The sequence below is a fragment of the Felis catus genome, chromosome A2, assembly GCF_018350175.1.
Source record: "Felis catus isolate Fca126 chromosome A2, F.catus_Fca126_mat1.0, whole genome shotgun sequence".
Lineage (NCBI taxonomy): Eukaryota > Metazoa > Chordata > Mammalia > Carnivora > Felidae > Felis > Felis catus.
In genome coordinates this window covers 38,199,297-38,219,901 of record NC_058369.1, presented here as the reverse complement: position 1 = coordinate 38,219,901, position 20,605 = coordinate 38,199,297, and the positions used below count along the sequence as shown (strand labels likewise).

Here is a 20,605-nt window from a genome sequence, read left to right as displayed (position 1 = left end):
CTGTTGAGTGCATGCATGTCATATATTGGAATATTTTTGTAGGATTTCCTCTTTTTTAAAAACTTTTTTTAATGTTTATTTTTGAAAGAGATTTGAGGGGAGGGGCAGAGAGAGAGGGAGACACAGAATCCGAAGCAGGCTCCAGGCTCTGAGCTGTCAGCACAGAACCTCATGCAGGGCTTGAACCCACAAACCATGAGATCATGACCTGAACCAAAGTCAGAAACTTAACTGACTGAGCCACTCAGGCACCCTAGGCTTTCCTCTTTTTGCTGAAGAGAGGGACTTTGACTGAATATGGTACTTTGCCAAGTGAATTGAAACCCTGCTTTCATGGTATGTTTACCCTGGTTTCCTAGAAAAGCCCAAAACTATCATTTATCTTCCTAAAAATCTAATTCCCCATCCTGTTTATTCACCCATACATTTTGTACTTCCGGGTTCGGGGATAGCAACCAGACGGAGAGTCAGGGGGCTGTGATGTTTTGAGTTGTCACATTCACCGATTCATCAGTTTATGGCAGGGTATTCCTGATAGATCAGTGTAGTATCTGGAGACATCATTCTCAGATGAAAGCACTCACCGAATTTGGGCTAATGTGAGATTGGTGTTTATTAGACAGGAAATACTCCTTTCCCCATGCTAACTTCCTTCAGTCTTACCTGCTTTGTGATACTAAATTTTAAAAAGCCTTGCCTGTATTTCTTAGGTAACAGGGCCAGGCAGCCTTTTTTTTTTTTTTTTTTTTTTTTTTTTTTTTTGAGTCTGCAACTCTTGCTTGGTGAGGAGTGCCCAGGGTCACCCCTTTCCATTTTTATCCATCTCTAACTTGTTTGTCAACCCACAGTGAATAGGGCACCCCATGACCACTCCTTTAAGAAGCCAGAAAGGCTCCTTTAATAACAGTCCTTTTTAGGTCAGATGCTGAACAGGGAGCTCTCAAGAGACTTGGTATACAAGTTGTGGTCTGTGGCCCCACACCATTGATATCACACACGAGCTTCGCAGACATACACAGTCTCGGGCCCCAACCCAGAAGTACTAAAGTAGAATCTGCATGTTAAAAAGATATCCCAGGGGCGCCTGGGTGGCGCAGTCGGTTAAGCGTCCGACTTCAGCCAGGTCACGATCTCGCGGTCCGTGAGTTCGAGCCCCGCGTCAGGCTCTGGGCTGATGGCTCAGAGCCTGGAGCCTGTTTCCGATTCTGTGTCTCCCTCTCTCTCTGCCCCTCCCCCGTTCATGCTCTGTCTCTCTCTGTCCCAAAAAATAAATAAACGTTGAAAAAAAAAATTAAAAAAAAAATTAAAAAAAAAATAAAATAAGATATCCCAGTGATTTCTATCCATAATAAACTTTGAGAAGCATGACTATAAGGAAAGCAATGGAAGAGGAGGGCTTCCGTACAAACATCCATCTTTTAAGCCCAGTCAGCATTGACTTTGAGTCCTGCCATGGCCAGTTATTGTCATATCTCCGTATACCTTTTAACTAATTATTACTTAATATTTTTCTTAAAACTGACTAACCTAAATAGATTTCATGAAAATTAAACACTGAGGGTACCTGGGTGGCTCAGTTAGTTGGGTATCTGACTCTTATGGTGGCTCAAGTCTCGAGTTCAGGTTGATGAGTTCAAGTCCTGCGTTGGGCTCCCTATTGGAGCGCAACTTAAAAAAAAAAAAATGTGACACTGACAAGTCATGAATCTGATGTATTGGTCGAGGTTTTTTTTCCTAGTACACATGAACCTGACTTCATAACTATGAAAGTGAGGATATTTGTATATCATTCGAACTCACCCCACACACCGCTTTTGTGGGCCCTGCCCTGAGGGCCATTGCAGGGAAGGGAACCCTGTATTTCTTACAGGATAATCTGTAATGCAAGGGGGGAGGGGAAACTCTTGGACCTAAGGAGTTAAAAGCTTGTACTTGAGATATAAAGTTAGTTGAGGTAGCCCTCACATCTCGAGGCACAATATTGAGAGCAGATAATAACAATAATCTCAATCATTGTTTAAAAGCACAAATCTGGCACTTAATAGACTAATTCACAGTCACTCCAATTGCAAGTTTTACTCATGAATATCATATCACAAGGGAATGTGAAATCCTCTAATTAAACATGATTTGAAAAGCAGCAGAAAATTGAGATGATGAGCGTTGTGGGGAAGGAGAGTCAAGGATTCACCGCATGAGCGAGTGAGAGAGAGAGAAGCGTGTGTGTGTTCCAGGTGGTGGACACTCCATCTTCACTCCCTCTAGCCTGGGCTGTGGCGTGGGCTTTCCTCCAACACCCTTCTCTCTGTGTAAGGTTATAGAAATGCTGGCCCACGTACTTGTGGAAAACCAATAGAGAAACACGTAGGATGGCGTATTTCTGAAGTGAGGGAACAGCAAAATGAAGATAGTACGCTAGAAAAACGTCTGAGCCATCTCCCAGGTTTCGATGGGCCTTGAGAAGCCCGCCTGCTTCTTGAAGTGTTTTCGGTGAAAGTGAAAGGAGAAAGGTCATTTTTACAAAGCTGCCAGGAAAAAGGATGCTGTACTCGCATCCTCATTTCCCCTGTTCCCACACATCATTTGCGCGTTTGTAGTCAGGTGTGAGACCTTCTCCTCCTCTTACTGCAGCGGGACCCATGAAGAAACTCGACCTGTCATTTTATTTTCCGTAAGGGACTTTGACTTCCACCTGGTTTGCAGGATATACACAATAGTAGGAAAGACGTCAGAAGGATCAACTCTAGCATGGAAAATCGTGGGAGAGATTTAAGTAATCTTCTCTTCTGCTGCTGTTCATCCGCATCGCTCCATATTACGAGGTCCACTGTGATGGCGTTCCAAAGCCAACTCACCTAGTTTGGTGTCATGGAAACCGACATGTTGTGTATATCATAAACGTATCAGTTAGTTCATGAACATTTGGTACAAATAAATCTGAAGGCATGTTTTCTGATACCACTTCATCACCAGAAATCAAATTCGTAATCCCATCTCTAAACCTGAGAAATCCCTGATCTGATACTTAAAATGTCATTGAAACTAGGATGCGGTAGCAGAGTAGAAGGCAGGGAAATGTGATAAGAACTAAAAAGTGAAGCGAGAGAAAGAGAGAAAGTGGTACCATTTCTGTGTAAGTTGTCATTAAAGAATTAAACAAATAAAAGAAGAAGCTGTAAAATAGGGGCTTTCAGGGGCACCTGGGTGGCTCAGTCGGTTAAGCGTCTGACTCTTGATCTCAGCTCAGGTCTTGATCTCAGGGTTGTGAGTTCAAGCCCCCCACTGGGCTCCATGCTGTGTGTGGCGCCTACTTAAAAAAAAAAAAAGTGGCTTTCATGGACACTTGCCGTGGTTATGATCACAGTTTAATGTAAGGCGCTTTTAAGTACTAGGTAGTCCTGAAACTGTATCAGGAGAACATCTTTCTGGAAACCTGAGGTATCTGGAGTCGTTAAATGTTTTGGCAGAGAGTGAGCAGCCCCTTGCCACCCAGCCAAGATCACGGGCTGTGACAGATCTGAGAGAGAGAGATTCTGTGACTGAAGTGGTAATGGGGTGGACAGAAGCAAGCACGTGCACGGGGACAAGAGCAAAGAATTGGAAAAAAAAGACCAGGAGAGACTTGACCGTAGGGAGGCAATAGTTCATTTTCTCAGAGAACTGGTCTTCGTCCGTAGTAACCTCGGTGCCTGTCTCAGGGTCAGTATGCCACTAATGTTGGCTGGCTGAATGAGAGGCCAAATGGTGGGAAAGAGGGAGGTGATCGGTGGCAAAGAGAGGGAGGCAGAACCGCTCCTAAGCGGTCGAAGGTGGCAGCAAGGGGATCGCTTGCAGTTTGGTGGGGGGGTGGTCTTTGTAGAGGATGAGAAATAGTTTAGAAAGGAAAAGCTTCCTGCTCCACAGCAGCGGTAAGGATCCGTTAGTCCTTACTAGAAGGCATAGACGACCTTCGTCCCTTCAGTCAGTAATCACTAAGCACCTCCTCCTCATTCATCCACAAGGTGTGTCATTTTTGCCCAGTGCCTGTGTGCAAAATGTACCAAAAGTGAATTTATGTTCAGTTGGTTTTTGACAAAGTGCCAAGACAATTCGTTGAAGAGAGAACTAGAATGACCTTTCCATCAAATGGTCCTGGGACAACATGCCAAAAATATGAAGTTGGGACCTCTTCCTCACACCATATACAAAAATTAAGATGAGTAATAGACGTAAATGTGACAGCCAGAACTCTCAGAAGAAAACATAGGAATAAATCTTCGTTACCTTAGATTAGTCAGTGGGTTATTCGATGTGACACCAAAATGACATGGAACTACAGAAAAAACAGACAAATGGGACTTCATCAAAATCAGAGACTTGTGCTTGAGAGCACACCATCAAGAACCTGGCAAGGTAGTCCACAAAATGGGAGTAACTATTTGTAAATCATTTTTGTGATAAGAAACTGAGATGCAAAAAAATAAATATATATGTATGTATATTTAAAACGTCATTCAAGAGTAAAAAGACAAATGACCCAGTTTTTAAAAACTGGACAAATAATTTGAATAGACATTTTTCTCAGGAAGATACACAGCACATGAAAAGCACAGCACATGAAAGATGCTCAACAGTATTAAATGGTAAGTAAATACACATCAGAAACACAAAAAAATACCACTTTACATGCAGTGAGGTGGCAAGGTTAAAGACAACAGGTCTTGGCAAGTATATGGAGAAACTAGAACGCTCAAATAAACCTGGTTAGAATATAAGGTAGTGCGGCTGGTTTTAACACTGGTCTGGTGGTTCCTCCACGTGTTCACCAGAGTTACCCCATGACCCGACAGTTCTGTTCTTAGATATATACACCCAAAAGAATTGAAAACATGTATTCGTTCATATACCTGCACTCTCATATCACCACTGTTCACAATAACTAGAATGTGGAAACAGCCTGAATGTCCATCAATGAATAAATTGATGGACATACACAAAAAATGTTATGCATACACAAAAAATGGATACACAAGCACACACACACACACACACACAGTGGAATACTACTATTCAGCTGAAAAAAAGAAATGAAGTCCTTATATATACTACAGGGATGATGGACCTCCAAAGCACTGTGCTAAGTGGAAGAAGGCAGACACAAAAAGCACATCTTGTATGATGCTGTTTATATGAAATGTCCAGAATAAGCATATGTCTAGAAACAGAAGATTAGTGGTGGGAAGGAACTGAAGGTTGAGAAGAAATGGGGAGTGATTGCTAATGGGTATAGGATTCCTTTTTGGTGTGATAGAAATGTTCTAAAATTATATGCGATGTGGTTACACAACTCTGAACATATTCAAAACCATTGAATTATATACTTTAAAAGAGTGAATCGTATGGTATATGAATCTCTCAGTAACACTTAAAAAAGAAAAACATATTTCACAATTTTTTTATTTAAAAAAATTTTTTACAGGAAAAAAGAGTGTGGGAGCAGGGGATGGGCAGAGAGAGAGGGGGGACAGAGGATCTGAAGCAGGCTCAGTGCTGAAAGCAGAGAGCCCGATGCAGGGCTTGAACTCAGGAACATGAGATCATGACCTGAGCCCAAGTCAGATGTTTCACCAACTGAGCTACCCAGGCACCCCCATATTTCACAATTTTGAGTGATTAGAGAATGACCAGCAGTCTTTCACAACTCAATTAATAAAATAACATGCCAGTGAAATAAAATACATTTTATAATTCGGGGTTAACTTGGGGAGAGCGTGACAAAGGGAAACTATAAAACTAGTGCACACAGATGCAGACTTTTGTTTACAGTCGAATCAGGAATTTGGAGAGGAAGAAAACAGAGCACACTTGGAAAAGAGCGAAAACACAAATTGGGGTAGACTCAGAAGAGAAACAGGAAAACCTGGGTCAGGGCACAGGAAAAGCTGGGTGCACTGTCAGCCGAAAGGGGAACTGCCTTTAAGTTGGCTGACACTGAGTACAGTGAGGTGTGCATACAGAAAACTAACTTACAGGACTAATACAGACACTCAAGAGAATGCACTGAAATGAGAAATTGTTCTTAGTTGCAGTAGATGAATTTAATGATTGCAGTTTCAAGTTGTCATTAAGAAGTGAACTTGGAAGGGGGCACCTGGGTGGCTCAGTCTCTTGAGCATCCGACTTCAGCGCAGGTCATGATCTCACATGATCTCAACTCTGTGAGTTGGAGCCCGCTTCAGATTCTGTGTCTCCCTCTCTCTCTGCCCCTCCCCCACTCGTGCTCTGTCTCTCTCTCAAAAATAAATAAACATTTAAAAAATAAAAAATCTTCTCAGAGGCTCAAGTCTGTATTGAAGTTAGGACTTTGGCGGGTATACTTTGACATAGGAAGAATAAATAGGAAAAATTCTTAAATAAATGTCTTTGAAAATGACACCATTACACCATACAGAAGAACATATACTGTGTGTGATATCATGTAAGGTCAGGAATTGTTATTACATACTTATATGTAATTGTATTTATGGCAAGTTGGTTCTCTCTAATCTGAAACGCTGTCACTGTTCTCATGTTAAAAAAACATTTAATTTTTATATACCAAGGATTATTAAGAGCAGTTTAAATCACCTGGCTTTTCTTGACTGCACACTATTTGTATTTCATATTATTAGAAGTAAAATTAAATACAAGAAGGTGTCACAACCCTGTTTTCTCGAGTGGATAGGCATCATTCTGGCCTTCACCTTCAAGAATAAAAAAAAAAAAAGGCAAACACTAAGTGAATGATACATCCACAGCAAAATCCAATAGCCTAGCATAATTATTTATTGTCTCTTATTCCTGAATCCGTGTAACATTTGTTGAGCCCATGTCCTATGTGAGTGGGTGGAGATGAGTCCGATGCAACCCCTGCCCCTGGGATTTTTAACCTGGGAGTTTGTAGTAAAAAATAATTTATTAAAAAGTTGACTATATTTTTGAAAGTTTAAGTTTGGACCAACATTTTTAAATCCCTTCAAAACCAAATATGTCTTTATTCATCCTTGGCTTTGGCAGCTTTCCAGAAGTATATACTTTGCACGTTGCTGAGTTTACCTAGGACGGCTTATTGAAATGATTGGGCTCACTGATTTTACCTGACCGTCGGGTCCTTGGATTGCCGTCTTCCACCATGTTTCAGCCTATAAACATGTATAAGTAATTCAAGTTAAAAAACATTTTTTACTCATTTTCTTCTTTCACTTTTTGGCCCATCCCAAAAGGCAGTCAGAATATAAATGTTTGTTCCACATTTCCAGTGAAACAGAAGAGCTCCCATTCACAAGTACAGCTGGTATACCACATAGCATGCTTGAAAGGCCAGGAGCTGGACTCAGCCACCCATGCTGTGCGCTTTGCTGTGCCACTGTCAAGGAAGATGGCAGTCTCAAAGTTGAGTCCTGAGTCGCACTTGATTTTGTCATGTGTGCACATATAGGTATATATTCATACATGTAAATAAAAAAAATTAACAGTCGAACAGCACAGCCTTCCTACAGTGCATAAAATAAAAACTTCAAACGTGACATGGTGAAAATTCTGTTTCTTCACCACCTCTGACAGTGTGTTTTCTTACGGGTTTTTCCAGAGATGCTCTGTCAGAGCACTACTGCCAGCCTGTTTCTTTTCCTTTCAGAGCCTAGCGTTTTATTTCAGACAACCATGTATTTAAAAGTATCCAATTATACTCACCGGCCACGCAGGTCATGGTGGCCTAAGCCAGTGGTCCTGCGCACCAGGATGCTTCAAAACCTTATTAAAAATGTTTGGATCCCCATGAAGTCCTACTGTACCTAAGTTTACCAGGACATTTGGTTAGGAATGGGGTTGATTGGGTTTCATCTTTTGTGGAATCAGGAGTGCTGATAAACGAAGTCAAGATTTAGGGGAGCCTGGATGGCTCAGTCAGTTAAGTGTCGGACTCTTGAATTCAGTTCAGGTCGTGTTCTCATGGTTATGAGATCAAGCCCTGCTTCGGGCTCTGCACTGAGTGTGGAGCCTGCTTGAGATATTCTCTCTCTCTTAATTAATCAATTTATTAATTTTTCAAAAAAGGAAGTAAAGATTTCAAAGTTTCAAGTCCTACACCTGCTCATGGTCGTCATTAACCAGCTTTACTTGGAACACATGTTAGCTGGGAACACCAGTCTGGCTGTAAATTGCAGTAAGCTGCGTTGTGGAACATCCATCACTGAACACTTTTAGAAGTGGTTTTTTTTTTTTTCAGGGGCGCCTGGGTGGCTCAGCTGGTTAAGCTTCCTGCTTCGGCTCAGGCCACGATCTCATGGTTTGTGAGTTCAGGCACCGTGTCGGGCTCTGTGCTGATAGCTCGGAGCCTGGAGCCTGCTTCTATTTTCTCACCCTCTCTCTCTCTGCCCTTCCCGAACCACTCCCAAAAAATAAGTAAAAATTTTTTAAAACAGTATTTTTTCCTTCACAGCATGAATAAAAGTATCTGTGAGACGCACAAAATAAATAGAAGTATTGAATTATATAGCAAACACGAAAAACAGGTGGCAGTATATAGTATGTTTCCATTTTCATAAACTAGTGATGTGTTAGAAGAAAAAGCACAATAACGTACCAGATGTTAACAGTGTTATTGTCTAGGGTGGGTTAATTCCGTGTGGAGTGGGGATAGGGTGGCAGGGGAATGGACTTTCTTTAGTAGCCGTCTCAGCGTTATCGCTGTGTGAACTTAGGAAAATAAGAGCATATCTTATTTTCATAGTAAATGTTGTTTTAATGTAGAGGCAGGTTTTCAAGAGGTATTCTGAGTATGTAACTATGTACATGTGTGTGAGGGTTTTCGGTTTCTTTAGTTCTGGGAGCCTTGTCTTTCTATAAAGTCTTAGTGGACAGTCCTTTGTTCTCACTTTGAAAAATAAGGATACCAAGTTGAACTAAAAATAAATTCTTGGAGCAGAGTAGTTTTTATTCAGGCCGCGGGGCCTTCACAAATAACCTAACCAAAAAGCAGAGGGATGGGGTGGGGGGAGAAGGGATGGCAGAGCCCATGTTAAATCATGTATATTTTATTTGTAATCATAAATTCCTCCAGCGAACACCTACCATTTTCTTTCGTACTGTTAGTTTCAGGACGCTCTCCGCTTAACAAAAAAAGCACAGAAGAATAACCGTTGGCAGTTTTTAACTAGTGGTATTAATTTTAAACCCTAACCAGTTGAGGCGTTTGGTTTCCAACTTAAGGAATTACACAAAGTGTGTGTAATGGTTAAGAACATAGTCGGCATGCAGCATCTCTCGAGAGCAACTTGATAGAATATTCATAGTGAATTTTAAAACTGAGTACTCATTAATTGACTCATTCCATTTCTCTGAATGCATCTTGTAAAAATGAGTTATATACTGGGATGTTTGACCTGGTAAATTTTATTTTTAAATTTTTTTTCAACGTTTATTTATTTTTGGGACAGAGAGAGACAGAGCATGAACGGGGGAGGGGCAGAGAGAGAGGGAGACACAGAATCGGAAACAGGCTCCAGGCTCCGAGCCATCAGCCCAGAGCCTGACGCGGGGCTCGAACTCCCGGACCGCGAGATCGTGACCTGGCTGAAGTCAGACACTCAACCGACTGCGCCACCCAGGCGCCCCTATTTTTAACATTGTTCATAGGTGTATGAAACATGAAGGGAGTCTCAGTGTCCAAAATAGAGGGACGGTTTGACCAATTTCAGTATGTAACTAGAGCTAAGATGGTTTATGGTGGGCTCTTTGCTTTAGTAAATAAGGATTTTGAAGACTAGTAGATAACAGAAGTTCTTTAATAACAAGATTAGGTTAAATACAAAAGGACGAGGGGCACCTGAGTGGCTAAGTCGGTTAAGCTTCTGACTCTTAGTTTCGGCTCAGGTCGTGGTCACGTGGTTCATGGGTTCAAGCCCCACATCTGACTCTGCTGACCGTGCAGAGTCAGCTTTGGATTTGGATCCTCTGTCTCTGCCCTCTCTGCCCTTCCCCCTGCCTCACACGTGCATGCTCTCTCTCCCTCAGTAAACATTTTTGAAAATATTTATAAATGGGCGATAGAAATCTTCATGCCTTAATTTCTGAAAAATGTGTATTATATATTTTTATAGATATAAAAAGTTTTAACATTATGAAAATATTTTAATCTTAATGAAGTTGGTAAAGAACATAACTATGGTTAGGTTTTTTTTCTTTCTATGCTATTGATAGGAATAGTTTTCATTTTCAATGGTTTCCCTCCCTCAGAATAGCTGAGAATTCAGTCCTTAGAAGGACTCTTTAGTTTCAAATATTGTCAGTAATTTTTTGAAATTCTGTTTTTGTATCATGTCTATTTTTCTAGTGTTAGTGAGGTATAACTGATGTAGAGCATTGTATAAGTTGTACAGCATAATGATTTGACTTACATGTATCATGACATGATTACCAAAATAGTTACACTAACATCATCTTAGGTCATCATTTCTAATTTATTGTTTAAAAATTCTGAAGATGTGGGGCGCCTGGATGGCTTCAGTTAGTTGAGCGTCCGACTTCAGCTCAGGTCATGATCTCGCGGTTTGTGAGTTTGAGCCCTGCATCCGGTTCGCTGCTGACAGCTCAGAGCCTGGAGCCTGCTTCCAATTCTGTGTCTCCTTCTCTCTCTGCCCTCTCTTGCTCGCACTCTGGCTCGCTCGCTCTCTCTCAAAAATAAATAAACATTAAAAAAAATCTGAAGATGATCTTGGATTGGTAGTAATTCTTTCCATTGGTCCAGTGGACTTTTGCCCTCTTAACTGCTTAGAGAATATCCTTTGGCCACGGGGCTGTGTACCTCTCATTATAGAGCTACCTTCGTTCACTTGTGTTACTCTTTTCTTTCATGAGGGGCACCTTTATCAGTAAGACTTGTGTAACTTTTTTTTTTTTTTTGGGTTTCCAGATTCATTTTCTATTTAAAGGCAAAAAAAAAAAAAAGCTGATCGCTCTTTTCAAATTATGTTAAATTTCCAACATAATTATTTAAAAGCCATAGATAGACCTATTGATCTTTGATAAGGTGTAGTTCTATGCACATGTGTGTTTACTCTTAGTGCTCCTTAGTTTAACTGTTGGTAATATGCCAAATGCGGATTCATTGTAAGTCAGGGACAAGTGGCGTTTGTGTATGTCTGCTCTGTGAATGTGAATCGATCGATAATATGTGAATACGCATCCTTGTGGTAATCTACAAGCTGCACATGTGTGCGCGCTTGCGTGTATGTGTGTGGAGTCATGATTCAAGTTCAGAATCACAGACAGACAGTGGAATAAGTTGCAAAATAGCCCTTTCCTTGAAGAGAATGTGCTTGAGTATGAAACAGAACTCTGAATGTTAGTTTTACATTTCTATTTGATGGAATCTAAGGTTATGGAAATGACTGTAAAAATAATTTGTCTGAAAGAAGTCTGGATGCAGAAATCTAATAGAGAAAATATTTGAGAATATGGATCATCAGCGAGTGCAACAGATACACTTCCCCAAGCACCACATGGTGTGGATCAAAGCATCCCATGACTTGGATCCTTGTGGTCAAATCATTACATATTGATTGGAACCCCACTGAAGGATTAACCCCTTGTGTTCATGCCAAGTTTTTTCTCAGTCGTGGTGTCTATAATTTTAGGGATGTAATCTTCCTGCTGTCGCTAGTGTTTTTAAGCTAATCATCTACTTGGATATATTTGTCTTGCTAAGTTATTTGATGCTAAATTATTTAATTGCTCTATTCGGTGCTTGATAAAATTAATTTGTGAAAAGATCATACAATTATGTGAAAGCAGTTTTCTAGTGGAAGGGAGGAGGAAAATGTATAATATCCTGGGTAGAAAACAGCAAGAGAATCTCAAAATCAAGTACAGATTTGATCATTTTCATTATGTAGATTAAATGATAAATTCTAGCTTTTTAAAGAATCCTTCACAGTTTGAGTAGAGAGCTTTGCCTCTAACAAAAGCCTGTCAAACACTTTTCATACGTGGTGGTACATTTCTAACATTGGACTAGTCACAGTCTGGAATTTAACTCTTGCTTTTAGATAACAATGCAGAATTAATTTGTAAATGCCTGGGGAAAAGAGACCCTAGATTTCTCCATGTCCACTTTCAGACATGTGGGTTCCTCTTGCCTTTTAAGCCTGTTGATGGTTCTTGGCAACAAATTCATTCTCTTGTCCTTTTGTGTGTGTGTGTGCGTGTGTGTTTTTTTTCAGTTTGTCCCACGAGGAGCACCCCCATAGCCATCCTCTCTACGGACATGGTGTATGCAAGTGGCCAGGCTGTGAAGCAGTGTGCGAAGATTTCCAATCATTTCTGAAGTAAGAATGATTTTATATCGCTTTCTTCTCTTACATAGCTATCACCTCCCACTGCTCATGCTTTTCCTTATAAAATACCTTTTTGATGGAGGGTTTCACACCCCCATTTTGAGAATGGACTCTAGATCCTAAGGGCTAGCACATCGTCCTAGGAATAGTCCCAGAATCTGCGGAGGGTAGATGGTAAAGGGCAAAGAGGTTCACCCAAGGGTAGTTTTGATGCTCTTGGTAAGAGTCTATCGTTTACCCATTTCCTCAGGATGACAGTGATTAAATAAAAAATTTCCCAGTACTAAATTTGCCAGAATTTAGTTTTCACTTGTATTCATTGGTCTGCATACTGAGTCACTGACATACTCTTGAGTTTACAAGACTGCTGTCACTTCACGGCCGGTTGCAGCTTAGTGACTGGTCCCCTTCATTTTTATACACATGACTTACACACTTAAGAAATGGGTGCCAAGGAAATGCTGCCAAGTTGCTTCTTACCTTTCCATCCTGGTGTTGACTTTAGTTCCAATTCTTGTCCTTATGGGGAGAATGGAGTAACTTTAATTTCTACCATTAAAGTATGACAAAAACTTGGATTATCCCACTTAAGTCTGTAACATTGTTAAAGTATCTCTGTAAAGAAATGTAGGTTAATCATCCCAGAGCTGAAATGAAATGCTTCTGCACTACAGCTTAGTATTTCTCCTCTGTACCGTACCTTGTCCTTTGACCGTATTCAGACTAAACTGCCCTGTGTTATTGATACCCCATAAATTTATCGGTAGTATCACCGAATCATTGGCAGATGGGCTGAATATAATAATACATTGTATTTAGTATATTTATATATTACGCAATAATTGAACATATGCACGCGTATCACTCCTTTATGTCCGACTTCGTGATGGCTTATAGATTGGGAGTTGGGAGGTCTTTGCTTTTGGCTTTTCCCTCTCATTCAAGCCCCCAGAAATAGAAAACAGCTGATTTGTGTACAGGTTTCTAGTTTTGTGTGGTCTGTATATTCTTAAAGTAGTCTTTATATTTAGCCTTATGGATCTGCATACAACTATTTTAAGAACGTACCATTAAAGATCCATTCATTGTTTACCTGAAAGGAGTTTCACTGATATGGTGTTTTAATTAATGAAGACTGTGAATCTATTTCAGAGCTTCCCAGCTTTAATATTTTACTTGATGAGCATTATGTAGTCATTAGAAAGTTAAGTACTTAAAAAAATTTTCAGAAGAGATGCCTAAAATTTGTTCCTAAGTATGAACAATCAAGAACAGTGATACTTTAAAGTAAGCAAAAGCCCTTTACAATTATTCTGATTCAAGCTAGTTGTGTTATTGGGCTTTGTTCTCTTATAAATCACTCATTATAAATCTTTGTTTTGTTTTGCCTAATTGTATTTAGATAATGAGAGAAAAAGACTTTGGCAGAAACCACTTTCAAATTCTGATTTCACCTTCTTCACCAGTGCTAGCTTTGATAAATACATTGGTGCTGATTTCACTTATCTCTAGAATGGTCGATAACCATCTGTAAATAGGATGTATTTTCATAAAGTCTTTAAAAATACACAATTGCTATGACTATTCTTGGTGTATCAGTTTTAGAGCCACAAAGGGAAAAAGGCAGTTTTTCAGTATGATCCATTTAAAAAATGTTGTTAATAATCAGAGTATTTCCACCCTCAACCCCAAATCAGAAGTCCATTTATCACTAAGCTGACAATTTTATATATGTATATGTGTGTGTATATATATACATATACACACATATATATGTATATATATATACACACATATATATGTGTATATATATATACATATATATATATATTTTCTTGTGGAGGCACAAGAAAAAAATTACATATATATATATGTATATATATATATACACACATATATATGAGATAGCACAATTTTAAACCAACCTCGTACGAAAGAAAAGAATCTAATGATCATGAAAATTGGGGCCTAGACTAATGAATTTTTTTTTTTTAAAAATCCCCTTTTAAGGATATTTGGAGCCTGGATCTTTATAGGAAACCATCTGTCAATTATTGTGGTTTTGCACATGACGCGACATGTTCTTGGTTCATGTTTGCTCAGTGGATTGGGTAGCCGCTATGAACCTGCCATGGTTGCCTGTTTATTTCTTAGTACTTAATGACTTCTGTTTGGTAGAAGACTTTCGCTTGTAAGCTACAGACCTGGTTTAACCCCTTTCTCCCCTCCCCCCCAAGACGGCAGGGGGGAGTTGGGGAGTGATAATTGGCTCTTACAACTAGGAAGTCCAGTGGGATAGCTGCCTCAAGCATGGCTGGATCTAGAAGCTTAAACAAGCCTATTGGAGCATTGGTTTTGTGTCTGTTGGCTTGGTTTTCCTCTGTGTTGCCTTCATTCTTAGGCTCTTTCCAAGTAGAACTAAAGACGACAAATCTATATGCCACAAGTTGATCCATCTCACAGTGCACCTCTTTTTCTGTCGTCCACCAGTAGTCCTGAGCAGGCTCCCCCTGACCCACTGACCCAGATTGAGTCACGTGTTCCAGCTTTGAGCCAGTCACAGTGTTGTAGCCAGCCTTCCTTCCATCGCATGGCCACCTCCAGAGCACATAGAGACGTTCACCCTTCACCCCACGTGAACCACATGGGGGTTAGGGATGAGAGATTTGGTTCCCAAGTGTGAAAAACAAGTATCTAAACCAGAAATGGGAGAGTAAATGCTGAACATGAAAGAAAAAAAACCCTCGAACTCACTGCTCTCTTAATGATTTCTTGAGTTACCCATTGATTGGCCATATATGACAAATTCAGGATTCTGAGTTTCCTCTACAGCATGATTTTAGCTCTGGGAAATTCAGAGTTGTCTTCAGGTTTCAGTGTCTTGCTTAATGTAGTGGAAAATAAGTTAGTCTTCTTGCAGATTCGCTTCTCCCACATCTGTGTGCAGTCTAAAGAGTAATCAAATTGGCTCTCGTGAAACCAACTTTGCTTTCCATTGAACTGGACTGAAAGAGCTACCATATATCGTGTGGGTCAAACAGAAACCACATGGCCTCTTTGAATCATGTCATCGTGGAGTCATTGTTGATGAGAAGTGATGTTTTAAGCATTTCTTCTCAAATTGTGCCATATTTGTAGATTCTGGAAGCACCTCTTTGTGGGCTCACTCTTCTTTTCCATTCTCACTCTATAGAGGGACATAACAGTCTTATGGTTTAAGCAAGTTGATACTAGGAGTACTTGGATTCTCCAAGGCACTTTTAGTCAACAAAATGTAGCATTGCTCTGACCTTGACTTAGTTGTTGCATTCTAGATTTTTTTTCCCCACTTATCTTTTGATCCCCCTGATTTTATGCTCCCCTAGTAAGAGTCTATAATTAAACAACTCAGAACTGTGCCACAGGGTCAGCTCCAAGTACTTTATATATATGGCTGACCCTTGAATAATATGGATTTGAACTGTGGAGATCAACTTACATGCAGATTTGTTTTCTCAATAAACAATACAGTTTTAGAAATATTTCCTTTCCTTAGGATTTTCTTAATACTTTATATTGTAGCTTACTTCATTGCAATATAGTATATAATACATAACAACACACAGTAATGTGTTGATTGACGTCATGTGTTGTTGGTAAGGCTTCCTATGAACAGTAGGCTATTAGCAGTTCAGTTTGGGGGTGGGGGAGTCAAAAGTTACCCATGGATTTTTGCTACCTGAGGGGTGAGGAGGGGTCAGCGTTCCTAACCCCCACGTTTTTCAAGAGTCAGCTGTATGACCCATTTAATCCTCACCCCACCTAACAGTGATAATATTAAGGTATTACTCTCAGCTTACAGCTAAGGAAGCTAACACAGAGAAGTCAAGTGATTTTCCCCAAGGTCACACAGCTAGCAGGAGGTGGAGTGAAAATCCAAATCCAAGCAGTCCTGCGACGACAGGGTTAGAAGCATCACCATTTATTAACTATATGTTTTCAACTTCACGCCATAGGTGTAGAAAGAGCTTCGAAGAAAAGGCAGATGGGGTAGTGAAGCCATTTGGTATCAGTGTGTTCTTTGAGCTAGGCACACAGCCTGTGTGAGCCTCAGTATCCGCACGTGTAGTTGGGGATAACAATATTAGTGACCCCCTCTCGAGGTTGTTAGAATTAAAAGGCGCATCACATAAAGTGCCTGACCCATACTAGGCACTCTTTAAAAATATATCAGTCCTTTTTTTCTTATCTATGCCCTCAAGTACATGTTTAAAAGAGGGATAATTTTAAATATCTGAACATTTTCTGAGCATTCCTAGGGAAGATGTTGTAACCGTGCAGAACATTAACGTGTCAGAAGAGACTAATCTTTAATATTTGTCACCATAAATTTCTTGTCAAAAGTCCCACACAATCCAGTGTGTGGAGGGGCGAGGGGCGGCCAACTTTTTCTGTAAAGGATCTGACAGTAAATAGGGTAGATTTTTGCAGTCTATACAGTCTCTCGCAACTACTCACCCCTGCTTTTGTACCATAAAAGCAACCATAGGACCGTGTGTAAGGGATGGGTGTTTAGATTGCTGACCTCTGACCTAGAGTAAACTTGTTGGTGTCATAACGTTTTTAGCTGAGAAATCTTTTTACATTTCCTTAGCCATTGCTGTCTTGGGTTATTTTAGTTTGGATTCACAGAGCCCTTGCATTTATTCACATTTTGGGAAAACACCCATGCACGCCTTGCCCTGTTACCTCGTTCACCATCCACAGTTTTTACACTTAGATGGGCTTGGGCTCTTTCCACCTGGTTTTTAGGGCTCAGTGTGAAAGGGGAAAGTGACTTTGCGTGGTAGCTGTTTTCTGATCCTCTGTTGCTGAGGCTAGTAAGAGATAACTTTTAGAGAGGCCAAGATCAGTTATTCAGGATAAAAATCCCATCTGACAATAAAATGCCAGTGTTCACAGAGAGGGAGGTTAAAGGAAGGGAGGGGAGACTCATAGGTCTAAAAATGAGGCATATTCTTTTTTCCCTCCTGAGAGAGAAATATCATAACTGTTGGTAAATCAGACCCAGAGATTTGACACTTTTCTGTGATCATTCTGCAGTGTTTGTTCCCAAGGTGAGGTATACCACAGGGCCCTTGATTTCAAAGATAAATACTGTACAAATAACCATCCTGTTGTCTTTCCCCCACAGCCAGCAGAGGGACGCTTTATCAGAATCAGCAGATACCCAGTCCATTGTATGCATTTATTTCCCTGTTTGTTCTCAAAACAAGTTGCAGTTTTCGTGTTGGTGTTTTTTTTTTTTTTTTTTTTTTTTAACCCATCAACCACGAGTTATCATGTGACTGTTGTATTTGTTAGCGCTGAGACCAGCAGGCGCTCCTACTCAGTCTAATGAAATCCTCCAGCCCTGCATTGCTTCCCAGCCTCTGGGAGCAGCAAAACAAAAACAAACCCGAGCCTCTCCAGATAGGTGAAGCTCCCCGCGTTCTTCCATTCTGTCCCCACTTGGATCATTTGTTGCTTTTCTTCAAACCAGGCTGCAGACACAACCTTTCCCGGTGAAAACACAGATTTATACTTCTTCCCTTGTTCTCTTTCAAAAGGGGCTCCTATCATTCTCTGACAAGGTGGAGAGTGGATTTGAAGGTTAAATCATGACCACATTTTCCCGTTTCTGACTTCAGATGTAAAATCAGGCACAGACCCAGTTTCACAAATACATGGTAGTCCTAGGTGCTTGGGGAAAATATTTCCATCTATCCCTAGTTTTTCTTGTTGGTGGTCATTTGTGTAACATCTCAGAAGGGTGTAATTTGCGTCCTTGCTTGGTATCCATTTGAAAGGAATTTTTGTTTTTGTTTTGTTTGTATTTTTCGTGTTTTTCTCTTGAAGAAGAACACTGTGCACAGTGATCCAAACAATGCCGGTGCGTGTTGGTCAAATGTATATTGTTTATTAAAACCCAGGTAAATTTGCTCTGTGCTCTAATAGAAGCCTAGGAGAAGAAAACTGAGGGAAATGCCCACGGGACAGAACTCTGACCCTTCCAAAAGGTTGAGGACTGTAGACAGTAGAGGACATTTCATCGGTCATTGGCTTTAAAAAAAAAATTTTTTTTCTGTGAATTTTACTTCTCAAAACTGTGAAGAGTTTTATGTGAAAGAAACTACTAAGTGCGCCCTGTAATGTTTTCACAAGTGTTTTTATCATGGTAACATCTTGTTTACTTTAGTTCCCTGCCTAAAACTACTTGGAACATGTTAAGAAAACATCTCGAGAAAGCCTTGACAAAGAGGCTTTTGTTGAACAGCCACCGTGAGGCTGCAAGGATCACAAAGGTGTTAACTTTCCGCCCCTTAAGCACTTCCACATGAAGTTCCAGCAACGATGTTTGTGGTTTTGGAAAAACAAAGTGTATGTTAAAGAAACCAGGTATATGCTAATACATGTCGAAGGAGGCCGGATATCATAAATTGTTTCAAACCATTTGTGGCTCTCGGTTTGCATGCCTGAATGTTCTGCAGTGAAATCGCCTCCAGTTAGTGCAGGAGGCTGGAGCACATGTGGAGGGAACAGCCCTCTAGTATGTCGGGTGTGTGCAGATCCAAGCCTCCAGCCTCACCATTTAAATCTCAAGAACACAGGGACGATGCTGGTCCCCATTCAGATCCCAGGTGACAGGTCTTTGAGTAGCATCAAGAGGAGCTCAGCATTTTTATGAATTTGACTTTTGTACTTCTCCTGCATTTTTGAATTGCTTTAGAAAAATAAAAAGTGGGTGGGACCGGCGCACATTTTTATCCCCCTGAAAAGTCCGCCCTTTCACCTTTCTGACATTGTTCAGGAGTTCAAGACCTTTCCAAGTACTTAGAAAGGTCAGAGTGGCCTAAATACCACAGTGCCCTCTAGTGATCTATAGAATATTAGATGGAAAAGTTTAAACAATTTTGCCAAAGGTAACAGGCTCAGTGCCACCACCTTGCTCGAAAAAGAGCAAATAACCTTTGAGCCCATTTTTTTCCCCAGCAAACAGACCTTCGTCAAAAATGCAAATTAAATTTTTTTCTCATAGACTTCGAAAGCACTAGAGAAAACATTTCGTAAATGTCTCCTCAGTGCAGTGAAGTCTGCGTGTACCTGAGTATCATGTATACAGGACGTTGTGTCACTACAGATACATCGTTGTGCGTTCTTCTCTTTTAAGAGCCATTAGTTACGTATTTCACGTGATCATTTCCGGTGTGTAATTAGAAGGCATTACTTAAAAGACAGGGATCATCTTTGCTCCATACTTTTATTGACACTGTCTACCATATTATGGCCATGTCTAAATGGTAAAATTTATTATTAGCAGCAGTGTCACAAAAGTCTGAGACAGCGATTTTCCTTTCAATAAAAGTAGTTAAAAACCTTTTAGAAAATCCATAATTTTGATTGCTGGTACTTCATAAATGTATAACTGGTACTTTTTAGCTGTCTCTTTAGGGAAAAATGAGTTTTATCACCTGCAGTACCTGGGTTAATGAAATTGTGTGTTGGAATTTCGCCAGGATGAAAGATGAGATCATTCCAAGACACTAATATTGGCAACAGGTCTCATAAAAAGCTCTGACTCTTGAGTGAAGTATCATTAGATTTTTTTTATTATTATTATTTTATTTAAATTGAGGGATTAAGTTAGTTGTCCTTTTCAAAGTTTCTGTGCTGGTGAGATTCTCATTTGGCATCCACATTTCAAAACCCAGTGACCTAAAAACCTGTACAGAGCCAAGAGAAACAGAGAAATGTCCATCAGTACCTAGTAGAAGAATTTCCTTGCTTCAAATTTCAACTCTAGTTCCTGTTCAGCCCTTTACAAATCACGACTCCCAGCTCAAATTTGAAATAATGCGGCCTTTTTTCCCCGTGTTCCTCCTGTGTTTGATTGTTTGTGGATATTAGCTGTCCAGGAAATCCCATACTTACAGATATAAATCCAGAATGATCTTGTTTTTCCGCAGCCAGCCCAGGATGTATTAGGCAGTTATGATGATTTGTTAATTTTTGTGACCTGTATTTATTTTATGTGTGCTGTATACTTTGAGGGTGGAATCAGCTGTTGAAATAGTCCCGTCTCTCACACACAGAAAGGAAGCACTCTCCTTTTTCTTTTCTGCTTTGGGTTTTCTTGCTTTATTTTTGGAAGGTTTTTTTAATCTCTTAGTGTCTGTTCCGTATGCGCTTCTTCCATATGGCGATAAACAAGAGATATATTGTGCCTCATACAC

General features: G+C 40.2%; 1 protein-coding gene across 10 annotated transcripts in view; it reads left to right on the top strand.

Moving 5' to 3' along the window:
* The window catches only part of FOXP1 (forkhead box P1), a 509,316-nt gene that overhangs the window by 438,125 nt on the left and 50,586 nt on the right, over positions 1-20,605 (top strand). For all 10 annotated transcript variants that reach the window (XM_045053185.1, XM_023249951.2, XM_023249952.2 and 7 more), the window contains one exon: positions 12,240-12,344. In XM_045053185.1, coding sequence (XP_044909120.1) covers positions 12,240-12,344 — 105 coding nt within the window. The remainder of the gene's footprint in view (positions 1-12,239; positions 12,345-20,605) is intronic.